At 49.2% G+C, this 11,226-nt stretch overlaps 1 protein-coding gene across 2 annotated transcripts; it reads right to left on the bottom strand.

Moving 5' to 3' along the window:
* Positions 1 to 1,190: 1,190 nt before the first annotated feature.
* On the bottom strand, positions 1,191 to 10,910 carry TNFRSF9 (TNF receptor superfamily member 9). Of its 2 annotated transcripts, none has more exons than XM_081923886.1 (7): positions 10,625 to 10,910; positions 10,465 to 10,518; positions 9,056 to 9,187; positions 8,216 to 8,282; positions 8,007 to 8,122; positions 5,815 to 5,932; positions 1,191 to 1,401 (listed from the first exon to the last, which is right to left on the bottom strand). In XM_081923886.1, exons 1-7 carry the CDS (start codon positions 10,710 to 10,712, stop codon positions 1,368 to 1,370), a joined length of 609 nt encoding a protein of 202 aa, XP_081780012.1. In that variant the 5' UTR covers positions 10,713 to 10,910; the 3' UTR covers positions 1,191 to 1,367. The 2 variants fall into 2 exon arrangements, with proteins under 2 accessions (XP_081780012.1, XP_081780011.1); XM_081923885.1 differs by having other exon boundaries at positions 5,815 to 5,937; positions 10,625 to 10,896.
* Positions 10,911 to 11,226: the final 316 nt, after the last annotated feature.

Below are 11,226 nucleotides of genomic sequence, written 5' to 3'. Positions count from 1 at the left end.
CCTCATAAGGCATTGTTTCCAGGCCTTTGACCATCTTGGTTGCCCTCCTCTGGACACGTTCCAGTTTGTCAGTGTCCTTGAACTGTGGTGCCCAGAACTGGACACAGTACTCCCTCCAGGCAACACCCTTTGCCAGCCTTGTTCTACCTAAAGTCCTATGCTTGGGCTGTGATCACGTATTCCCTGGCTGGAGAGTGGAGAAGGGAGGCTTTTAGCACAGCTGGAATGCAACCTCTTGTACCAGAGGCCAGAGACAGATTTGGTTCCTCTCTCTGCTTTACACTTTGCCTGATCTTGAGCATCTAGCAACTCTGGCTCAGCTGTCTTGTGCGCCTGATGTTGGGTTTGTCAGTGCGTATCTCTTAAAGCAGGAGCTGCTGGACTTTGCCTTGAGCAGGACAAACTCTTTCCAGAGGGGGTTATATGTGCAGGTGATGACAGGTGAACCTATTCATATTCCGTTTTAGCTTTTTCCATCCCTAGCGGTTGGTAGCATAGAGAGAAACCAGGTCCCGGATCTCTGCCTTCTACACACACACACACACACACACACACACACACCCATGTGGCAATAGCACATCCTTCAAGAGGCAAGCAGAGCAAGGGTGGAAGAAGGCAGTTCACCAGCCTGGGTGCCCTTTGCAGATCAAAGACCTCAAACCTCAGTTCGTCACAGAAGTTTCCGTCGGCGCGGTCACCACAGCCGCTCCACGTTAAGGAAAGAGTGCAGAGCACACCGCCGTGAGTCATCTGTGTAACCCTGAGCAAAAATGACAAAGTGGGAGGTAGGGAGGCTGGGTCTGGGAACTGTAAGATAAGTTATGGTCTTCACTGGGGTCTTGGGGGCTTAGCTCTGGGGGGATGGGGTGAAGAGAGGACGTCTGCTGGACCGGCTTAGCCCAAGAAATGTCGGTGCCTCAGCTTAAAACACCTAGTGATAAAAGCAACCCTCAGAAGGGGCAGACCCTCATTGGATAGAGTGCAGCCCTGGGAGAAGAGAGAGTTGGGCCGCTGCTCTGTCCTCCCCACTTAAAACCTACTGCTTGGGTCGGTCAGGGCTACTGGTGGGTTTTCGCCACGCGCTCAAATAGGAAAGGGCAGTTGCAGTGCAGCTGTCGGCCTCAGGGTCATTTTCCCAGCTCCCTTCCCTGCACCCCACATCAAAAATAAAATAATAATAAAGGCCAAAGCAGTGTGAAGACAGGCCGGATGCTTTTGACCCTCCCCAAACTCCCATCAGAGGTCGCATTTTGAAAAGCATCCTGGGCACCGGGGCTCACTAAGGGATTTTTTCCACGAGCTGCCCTGTCAGCCCTGCTGTTTCGTTGCTTCCTCCCTCTTCTTCCTCCGGGTAGCGGTAGCTGCAGTCATCCACCTCCTGGGCCAACTGTCCAAGCGGCACTAGTGGGGGTGGGGAGAGAGAGGGAAACAGGTGAGTGATTTGCACAGCTGCCCCCCAGTTCCTGTTCTGTGGATAGAATCTGATTTCCATTACCAGTTTGCGCCTTCTGTGCTGAAGCTCCCGTCCATCTAGCTCAGGGCTGGCTGCACTGACAAGCCGTGAGGGTCTCGGGCCCAGGCCATTTTGCAGCCCTAATTGGAGGTGCTGCTAAGAATGGAGAATGGGACCTTCTGCAAGCCAAGCAGGTGCTCTGCCACAGAGCCACCGCCTTTCTTCAAAAACAAAAACTCAACCTTGCTGCCGCCACCCCTGCCAGGGTCACTACTGACCATGTGGAACGCCTCCCCACCCACCCCTCCATTTGTCTTCCGGCACAAACGTGGGGCGGGTGTGAGAATTTTGTTTTTTTGTTTAAAAAGAAATCCCTGCTAACCTCAAGAGATCGGCTTCAAAGCCACCTCAGCACTCTTCAAATCCAAAACCAACTTCCCAAATGCCCCAGAGTTAAATGGAGGCTTTGGCTAGACAAGAGAAAAGCCCTCACGGGCCACCACATCCCCAACCTATGCGGTGGCGAGGCTGCAAGTGGAAAAGGGCTCCTTTCTACCAAAAAATGACAAATGTGTGCTCGTATCTGGCTTCACAGCTCGATGAGGACCCCACAACATTTAGAGAGTGACTGATGTGGCTTTTCTGACTCAAGCAGAGAAGCAGGCTGAAAGGCAGAAGTCGCCCACCTTTTTGGACCGGGGGGCACGTTTTTGAAAGCACTGGGGGCGCACGTCATAAAATGGCTCCTGTAGGCTGTGTGACATAACACAAAGTGAGAGAGAGTACAGTCACGGTGAGGTTTCTCCCATAATTGTCTTTTCATACGGAATCGTTCTGCCTAGGAAATAAGAGAGCGGCAGGGGAAATGAACGAAAGGGAAGAGGGAAACAGCAGCCCTTTAAGTCGTCGGAGATTCCTTTCCACTGGTGTCCAAGCAGCTCACTCAGTAACCACAGCTCTGACTACAGTCCTTGGGTAAAAACACGGACAGGCAGGGCCGTGTTGCTATGTGGAGGCTGAAGTGAAACAGGGAAGGAGGTGACTTTTCAGGGCCACAAGGTCAGAGGTACCTTACAGGATCAAAGCACAGCCCTCCAGTGGTGGGCCCTGAAGGAAGAAGTGACCAGGGGACCAGGCCAAGCAGAGGCAAGCCCTTGGGTGGTGGCTATTCTCAGCTAAAATTTAAAAATTCTCCGCCGAAGCACAGAAAGCAAGAAGCGGCCGTTGCCGGAGGTTGCAGCTGGGACCTTCTGCCTGCTCATCAGTTGCCCAACCGCTGAGAAGTGCTGATGTCTGCAGCTGACATGCATTGAGCAAAGTAATGTGATGGGTTTCCCCTCCCTATTTTGCACCGCATATCCTGCGATTTGGGCTAATTTTGCACAAGTCTCGTGTGGCAGTCATGCGGAGGGAGATGTGCTGCTCTGCAGAGCAACGAGGCCTCCCTAGCCCCCAACCCAGGCTCTGAAAGCCATTTTCAGACACCCTGTTTTGACTTTGGCGGATTCTGAAAAATAAGCCCACATCCTTCCAGATGTGCCTTGGTGGCCCCAAATATGCTAATCCTGTTTTTGTTTTTAGAAAGCAGAGATGAGCTCTGGGCTAACTACCACATTCCGTGCTCCTGTGGGGTTGGGGACATATCCCCCAGGTGACTGAGATATGGTTGGGATGGCTCAGCCCTTGGTTAGGAAGGAAAGAGAGAGAGATAGCTTCCGGTTCCACTCTACCTTAATGGAGGCAGCCCTCATGACAGCGGGAAATCAAAATGAAGGAAAAACAAGGATGGTTAAGGGTAATTATCCTTGCAAAATCCCCCCCCCCCCCGGAACAGGGGGGAATGGGCTTCACTCACAATTCGTCTTGGTACCTGGCTCTCAATCCGGCATGGATTGTGGGAGGCAGGGAGACGCTGAGTGCAAAAGCACTTCGTCTGCTGAAAACTCATTAAGAAGCAGAGGTTCTCCCCTTAATTAGAGCTTAATTGGACTAAAGTACAGGCATTGTACTAGCAAAGATGAGATCACAAACTGTGGAACATAAACAACTGCAAGGACTTTAAGGTTTGAATTTGAAATAAAACTTCATTTGGTGCAAAAGACGGGGGGGGGAGCCTATAGTTTCTTTACTTAAAATTTTATTCTCTACATTTATGATTCAGCAACCCTCCTCTGACTGTTAGTTCAAGCTATATTCGTACAGTACATGCAAGGATGGAAGAAATTGGATTATAAATATGGAATATAATATCAAACGGAACTGTGTGTGTAAAAAAAGGAAAAAGGGAGAGAAGCTCTATAGTGCAAAAGGTTTACAATGGAAACTTAGAGCTGACTCTTCCCCATCCTTTATTATTTACGAACTGAATAACACTAAGAGGACTTGGAATTTAATATAATTGGAAGTATGATTGCACATATACAGTTGGAAGGAAGGATGAGAGGAGTCTGTGAACTGCCAAGGAACTGATAAGGTTCTTTACTGAGTCATCTGTAGTTCGACAGACCGCTCTTCTTCCCAGGCCAAGAGAGAAAATGGTGACAAGAGGTAATATTGACTGGGACAGAGTGACTTTTGCAGCTGTTGTTAAAGTTGCAAAACAATGCAGCACGGGACAGAGAGACAGAGAAATCTCTAAAACAACAATGGGATATCAGCTCTGCCCAAGGCATGATGGATAACAGCAACAACCAGGGGAAATAAAGACATAACATCTTACAAGGACAGGAAGAAACACCATGAACAAAATAATTGCCACACACAGCAAGAACAAGGATATAGTTTGAGTTCCTCACTTGTAGTTTTATAAATCATTTAATGTGTCCACACAAATAGAAGTTATTAATATTGCAGTTGTTGTATAAGGGATTATTATTATGACCAGTATGTAATTGAAATTAATAAGATTTTGGAATGCAGAAATAAAATCATCAAACCATCAAATCTAGCACAATTTGGTATTTGAACGATTGGTATTGATAATTGTATTACAAATTGGTATTATTATAATGAGATTACTATTGGGCTGTTGTTGAAAACTGATAAATATTATTATAAAAAGAAAAAAGAAAAAAAAAGAAAGTGAGAGAGAAACTCCAGGCATTTGAAATAACACTTAAGTGTTGGAAATGTTAAGAAATAGAGGGTATGTTTTATCATATGTGGTGGGAATGTAGGAAGGTTAAAAAAAAAAGAGAGAAATGATATATAATGAAATGAAAAAAAATATGTTTAGAATAACCTTTATTTAAAAACCAGAAGCCTTTCTATTAGGTATTGTAGGAGTGGAAATTTCAAAAGATCAGGAAAAAAAATGTTTACGTATGCTACAACGGCAGTTTGAGTGCTGTTAGCCCAAAGATGGAAAGAAGAAGCAGTCCCAATGAAAGAAGAGTGGCAAACCAAGTTAATGGACTATGCTGAAATGGCAAAACTAACTGGAAAACTCAGAAATCAAGATGACAATAAATTTAAAAAAGAACTGGAAATGTTCATTATGCATTTGCAAAAGTATTGTAAACAAATAAAGACATTGGCAGGATTTTAAGAATACTTGTAATTTTAGAAATAGTATAGGAAATCTGAGGTTAGAAAAAAATTGGAGCAGAAATGATACGTATTTGATAAGAAATTTAGGGAACCAGGAATGGAGGGCGGGGGAGGGAAGTCAGGGGATTCGGAGAATCCTACTTTATGGAATTGATATGGTTTTATGTTTAATTTTCTTTGTGGATGTTATTGCATTTGTTACTGTTTGTTTTTTTATTTTTGTTGTTGTTACTTTTGTTGAATACTTAATAAAAATACCTTTTTTAAAAAATGAAATAATATTTTTTCTAGGCCCAACATATTTCAGGAGAAAAAAACGGCCCCAAGGAAAGCTTTTCTTCTTAGATGCATCAGGCTTAGACTAAAGCTTATTTCAAGTCTCACAGAACTGTAGAGGTGGAAGGGACCCCAAGGGCCATCTAGTCCAACCCTCTGCAATGCAGCTAAAGCATCCGACGGCTATCCAACCTCTGCTTAAAAACCTCCAAGGAAGGAGAGTCCACAACCTCCCAAGGGAGACCATTCCACTGTTCTGCTCTCCAGAGTGTCTCTTTTTCCTCCTGGGAGCCCTGAGCTGCTAGGAGACCAGCTGAACCTGCAACCTGGGAGGTTAAAAACAACAACACACCAGCCAGGGCTTGCATGGCCAGAAAACCAAAAGGCTGCAGTGACCCAGGAATGCTAAATGGCTAAAATGGGAACCCCCACTCACCCTGGGCAAAGCACCCCATTGATGATGCTCCACGGCAAAGTCGTGTGTGAGGGGGGAACAGAGAGCAGGTTCCTGGCAGAGGATCGCGCCTTGGTCTTACCTTTCAGGATCACAGCTGGGAACTTCTCTCGAGCCCAGGATCTGAAGAAGATGCAAAAGAGCACCAGGAACAGCACGCACAGAACCAAGGCGATGCTGATGGGGACCAGATGGCTGTCCTGCTCTGAAAACAAGGAGAAGGCATCCCTCAGAAGTAGCCCCAAAACTAAGCCGAGCTCCTGTAGGAAGTCCTACAGGTGTGCTTGGGCTCAGGAGAACAAGGCTGAAAAGCCTTCCTTCACCGCTGAATACTTGCCCCAGGACAAGTAGTTCTTAACCTACGTTTAGAACAAATATTGGGAAGAAATATCTGCGTTATCCGAGGCCTAAGGAGAAAACCAGGTACTCGAGCTCTGCCTAAGGGAACAGGCCTGCTGCCTGGGAAGAGCTCTGGGATCTCTAGCACCAGGTGCCTGGCAGCACCTGCCCAGTCCACCAGGTGCCCAGCAGCGGCACCACTTTGTCCAAGATGGAGGCACAAAGGAGTCAGAGACCTCCAACCCAGGATGTGGCTGTAACAAAAGGCTCAGAGGCAAGCACACCTATCTACCAAGAAAATGTGACTCATTCCAGGAGAGGTGGAGATAACTAATTGTGTACCAAAACAATAGATGGTCATTATTTCAAAGCAGGCAGCCTCTAGAAGGCTGTGAGGCTGGTGCTGTATTTTGCCTTGGAACGGATGGGTACCTGGCCCTCACTTGAACTCCTGAATGAAGCAAACATTTTTTTCTGTTCTTACAGCCCACAATGGAAACTCATCATCACCCTAAGCATGGAGTTTTGAACATTTCAGGTACTGTATTTTTCGCTCTATAAGACGCACTTTCCCCCTCCTAAAAAGTAAGGGGAAATGTGTGTGCGTCTTATGGAGCGAATGCAAATGAGAGGCTCTGCTCCGTGCTCCCTTTAAAGACTTGTGTGGAGCATGTGTGCGGCTCTCGGGGGCTTTTCCCCGAGGAGGGAGAAGGGAAAAAGCCCCCAAGAGCCGCACACACGCTCTGCACGCTCTTTAAATGGAGTGCGGCTCTTGGCAGAGCCTTAGCTGCGCGCAGCCTCTCCTGGACAGGGGATGAAGGCTCCCCTTGCCCCCGGGAGAGGCTGCGCGCGGCTATCCCATAAGCCAGGACAGCCAGTGGGATCGCTGTGCTGCGATGCCGCTGGCTGTCCTGGCTTCTGGGATTCATAATATTTTTTTTCTTGTTTTCCTCTTCCAAAAACTATGTGCGTCTTATGGTCTGGTGCGTCTTACAGAGCAAAAAATACAGTATGTGTCGCTATGACCTCCAGGGTGAAAAGAGGTGGTTGTGCTGGGCATGCAAGAACGTCAACTGAGGGGGCTTCCAGGTGACCAAGGACAGTGTGCACTGTTTCTAGCCATGAGGACAGTGGCGGAGATAGGGGGTGTGAGTGGTGCGGACCGCCCCAGGTGTCATCACTGAGGGGGGTGACAAAATGAGTTTTTTTTAAAAAAAATGGGTTCACAAAACTTCAGGAGTGATGTGGTGGCTTAGGTGCCTGCAGGTTCTGCGCTGCCTAAAATGGCAGCGTGGGATTTGCCTCTGCCTACTGCCTCTCCCTCGGCTGCCCTATAGCGTCAGAGAGGCTTGCCCTGCCCCCATGGGTGGATCACCCCACCCCCGGCCACAGGACATGCCCCCCACCAGGCACCCGAGCGGCTAGCTACGTCGCTGCATGAAGAAAGGCAGCCGAGAGCTGAGTCGGAGTAGAAGAATGAGAGGCAGGAGCAGCAGACAAAGAGGTGTAGAAATAGGATGATTTACCAGTCTAGAAGCTAAACGGAAAAAAACACAAAAAAACAACAATGTAATAATACGTCTTCCACCCAATTAGGGTCCTTGAAGCAGCTCATAGTCAAACCCAGCAATTCAGAAACTAGAACAGCTGCCAAAAATAAATCCCCCCAAACCAAGCTGCAAAATGACTGGGCATCAACTGAGTGTTCTAGCAAATGTTATTCTCTTCCCTCGACAGAGAGAAGCCAGGTCTCCAGTGTTGATCACAAGCATTTCCATCAGTGACTATTAGTGTGACACAGAGTAGAGGGTGACTTGCCCTTATTTCCTTTTGCCACCCTCCTCTGCCTAGAGAGCAGCACAGGCAAAGCCCTCTGAGTGACTTCTGCCAAGCTGCTGGTTGTTCAGCACTTAGAGAGATGCAGCAAACCCTCACCTGTCTCCTTCGTTAAAACTGGCCAAGTTGGGGGTTTTGTAGGGCCTTCTGTTGTCGTGTTGCAAACCACATCAGTTTTCGTCGTCCCAGGAATTGATATCTGATTAGCTGGACATCTGCAGGCAATCACAAAGTCCCATTAAAACACACACCAGCAACTATGATACTGAGAAAAAAAATGTTTTTGCTGGTTTTTTAAAAGGACTTACTGTGTCCAGTTTTGGCATTTGCCAGATATCCAGGCCTTAAACTTCCCTTCAGGACACTCTTGGCAACCTTTGAGGAACAGGTGGGGGTTACTTAATGGAAGTGAGGCAACAAACCCAGCCCTGCCCTCTGGCCTGGTCGAATGGACTCCCAAACTCACCAAGCTTACAAGAGCTTGAAAACCTCTACCCCCTCTGCTGGCAAGGAAGGCTTGTAACATTATTTCCCATATATGTTGATGCCTTGGAATTCTAGGTTGGGGAAATGGTTTGGTTTGGCCCTATAAGATGTCATTTCAGCTAAAACAGAAAGCACCTCTTTGCTGACTAATATTCAACAGGGTCACTAGATTCTCAGAGAACACTTGTAAGGTGTCACTGGAAAGTGAGGGGGCAGAATTGGGGGTGAGATGTTGTCAATGGAGGAGGTGGAGCCTTGGACACACTCCTCTGTCTTATTTCGACAGCACCTTTTCTTCATGTTCCAAAGCCTCAAAGGACGGTGCCGAGAGATGGCAGGAAACAGTCCATAACCTGGGGACAGCCCAAGTTTATTTCTAGGCACCTCTCCCTTCTGTTCCCCATCTGCCCCTTTGCACCCTCCAAGTCAGCCTCCCCTTCTCCATCTTCTGTCAGCCAGACACCCTTCCCCAACCCATGCCTCTTTCCTCTATCTCTCCAAATCGTCTTTCCCTCCCTCTAGCACCCCAGAAGCCCAGCAACCAAAGAGGGACCTTTCTGCCCACCCAACCTGTCTGTGACATGAGGGTCTCTCTGCCAACAGTGCCACATCATCACACATCTCCAGTCTTTGGCGCATTCCTACCCATCTTAAGCCCTCACCTGCTCCGTTCCACTCCTCTCCAATACCGCAGACGCAGCTGCCGCACTCTAGATTTCCGCATTCATATTCAGGGGCGCATTTGCAGACAGCATCGGAGTCTTCTGAGCAGCGTCGCTCATACTGATATTTGTCTAAAGAGTTAATGCATTTTTAGAGCTCCACATTATACCCGAAGAAGGGGCTGTTGGCTCCATCAAGCAACTATGGCCACACGAAGTGGCAACTGAGTCAAAGGAGTAGTTCTGGAGGCAAGCAGGTGGGCTCTGCATAACAAGGTTTCTGGGAGAGAGCCCCTCTGGCCTCCACTAACTAGTACCCTTGGTTACTAGTTAATCTGACAGGTGGGTTGGGCCATCCACCTGTCAATCACCCAGCATCACAATGATGTCAGGGGCAAGGCACTTTGAACGATAAGAATATGAATGCATCAAATGCGGGTCCGCGGGAAACCTCTTTAATTAGATTGTATTCATTCAGAATTCATTGGCATTTGTATAATTGGGTTAATATTGGAAAACTAATAATTTTTTTTGTCAAAGCACCCTGCAAAATGGGCATAGCCGGGGGGGGGGCAGCTGCTGCTCCTAAATCAAGTAAATAAATATAAATACTTAACTAACTGACCAATTGCATCAGAGATATTTCGGTTCTGCCCCCCCAACATAATGTCTGCCCCTCCTAAAATAAATCCTGGCTACACCCATGCCCTGTATGTAAGGTGCTGCTAAAATGAAGGGCTTTTCCCTCTGCTTGAGCAGGGGTTTTTTGCAATCGAATTCCTGAGGGTTTGCGTTGGAAGCCCTGCTAAATCGGTGGAGGGCTTCGGTATGCCTCTGAAAAACAGCTGCTGGGCATCACCAATGGAGAAAGTGTGCTCAGGTTTCTCATTGTGAGGACATCCCTTTGGGGCATCTGGCCACTAAAAACTGGATACGGAGCTAGATGTGCCATTGGCCATGTGATACAGCTCTTCCCATGTTTGCATGGCTTGAGGATGCAAGAAAGTGCTTAAGGTCCACCCTGCTCTCAAGCGAATTTGCATTGCACCTCTCTGCATGCCCAGCTCTTGTGGACTCTCCCCACCCCAAGCAACAAAAGCTCTTAAGATCTGGGTTGTGCCAACACTTCATCATGCAGAAGAGGCAGGCTCAGATACCCTTTTCCCAGGTGCCAGCATAACTCCACTTTCTAAAGGAAATTGGTCCAGCTCATCCCTGCTCAGAGCCTGGGAAATCTCCTCATGAGCCATCCCGGAGTTGTTCTGAGCATCAGCCGGCAGTCTCTCTCTCTCCCCACCACCACCACCTACCCTCGGGATTTCTCACGCCCTGTTTGCAAACTGAAGCTCCCTTCGGAAACAGCAGGCGCCAGCTGTGAGTGGGGATCGCGAACGGGAGGAGACACCTACCTTGGCACGGGGTGCAGGGGCTGCAAGTCTGGCGCTGGGCGTCCCGGTAGGTGCCTGGAGGAGAAGGGCAAAGGAGCGTAGTCAGAGGAGCGGGCTGAGGGGCCAGCCGGGCTCCGGCCAAGCCTCCCCACGGGTCCGCCTGCCGGGGCAGCCCCCTTACCTTTTTCGCAGCCCGCCTTAGTGGCGGCGAGGCATCTCCAAAGGAGGAAGGCGAGGAGCAGGAGCAGCGACGGAGCGGAGCGCCCCATCAGAGCGCGCAAGAGTCGAGTAGGGACTACTCTCGCTTCCTCGGGGCGGCGCCAAGCCTTTTGTGCGTCGGAGCGGGGCGCCAGCGACACGTGGGGGGCGGTTCCAGGGCCGGGAATCCCCACCGAAGGCGGGGGCAGCCCCTCGAGAGCGCCAGGGAGAGAGGCTCTAGACTTGGGACCCTCTCAAAGGCGAGATGGGGGGCGCGCAGCCTTCCACTCCTGCGCGCAAAAGGCTTCCAGCTGGCCTTGGAGGGGACCAGCAGGCTTCACACTCCTCCCGAGGCTGCCGCCAGTGTGGGGCTAAGTTAGACTGCGGTGTGTGGGGCTAGGTTAGACTGCTTTCTTTGCAGGGCCAGGGAGATTAGACGACGTTGCGTCCAGCAAGGGCATCGTCCCTTCCAAGCACCTGTCAGGTTGCATTTTCCGCTCACTTGCCGCCTTCTCGCCAAACCTCACAAGGGGGCAATGGGGGGGGGCTTTGCACTGGAGCTCCAAATGCGCACTTTTTTGCCCG

The sequence above is a fragment of the Podarcis melisellensis genome, assembly GCF_964234715.1.
Source record: "Podarcis melisellensis genome assembly, chromosome: 8".
In the NCBI taxonomy this organism is placed as follows: domain Eukaryota; kingdom Metazoa; phylum Chordata; class Lepidosauria; order Squamata; family Lacertidae; genus Podarcis; species Podarcis melisellensis.
Note: the sequence above shows the minus strand (reverse complement) of the source record. Positions and strands in the feature narration are given on the sequence as shown.

Excerpts from the sequence above, each read along its gene's own strand:
- TNFRSF9 (XM_081923885.1), bottom strand. The coding sequence starts at position 10,712 with ATGGGGCGCTCCGCTCCGTCGCTGCTCCTGCTCCTCGCCTTCCTCCTT. Across the intron at positions 9,188-10,464 it reads CCCCTGCACCCCGTGCCAAG|ACAAATATCAGTATGAGCGA; the intron begins GTAGGTGTCTCC and ends TTAACTCTTTAG. Across the intron at positions 5,938-8,006 it reads AGTTTTAACGAAGGAGACAG|AGCAGGACAGCCATCTGGTC; the intron begins GTGAGGGTTTGC and ends CCTTGTTTTCAG.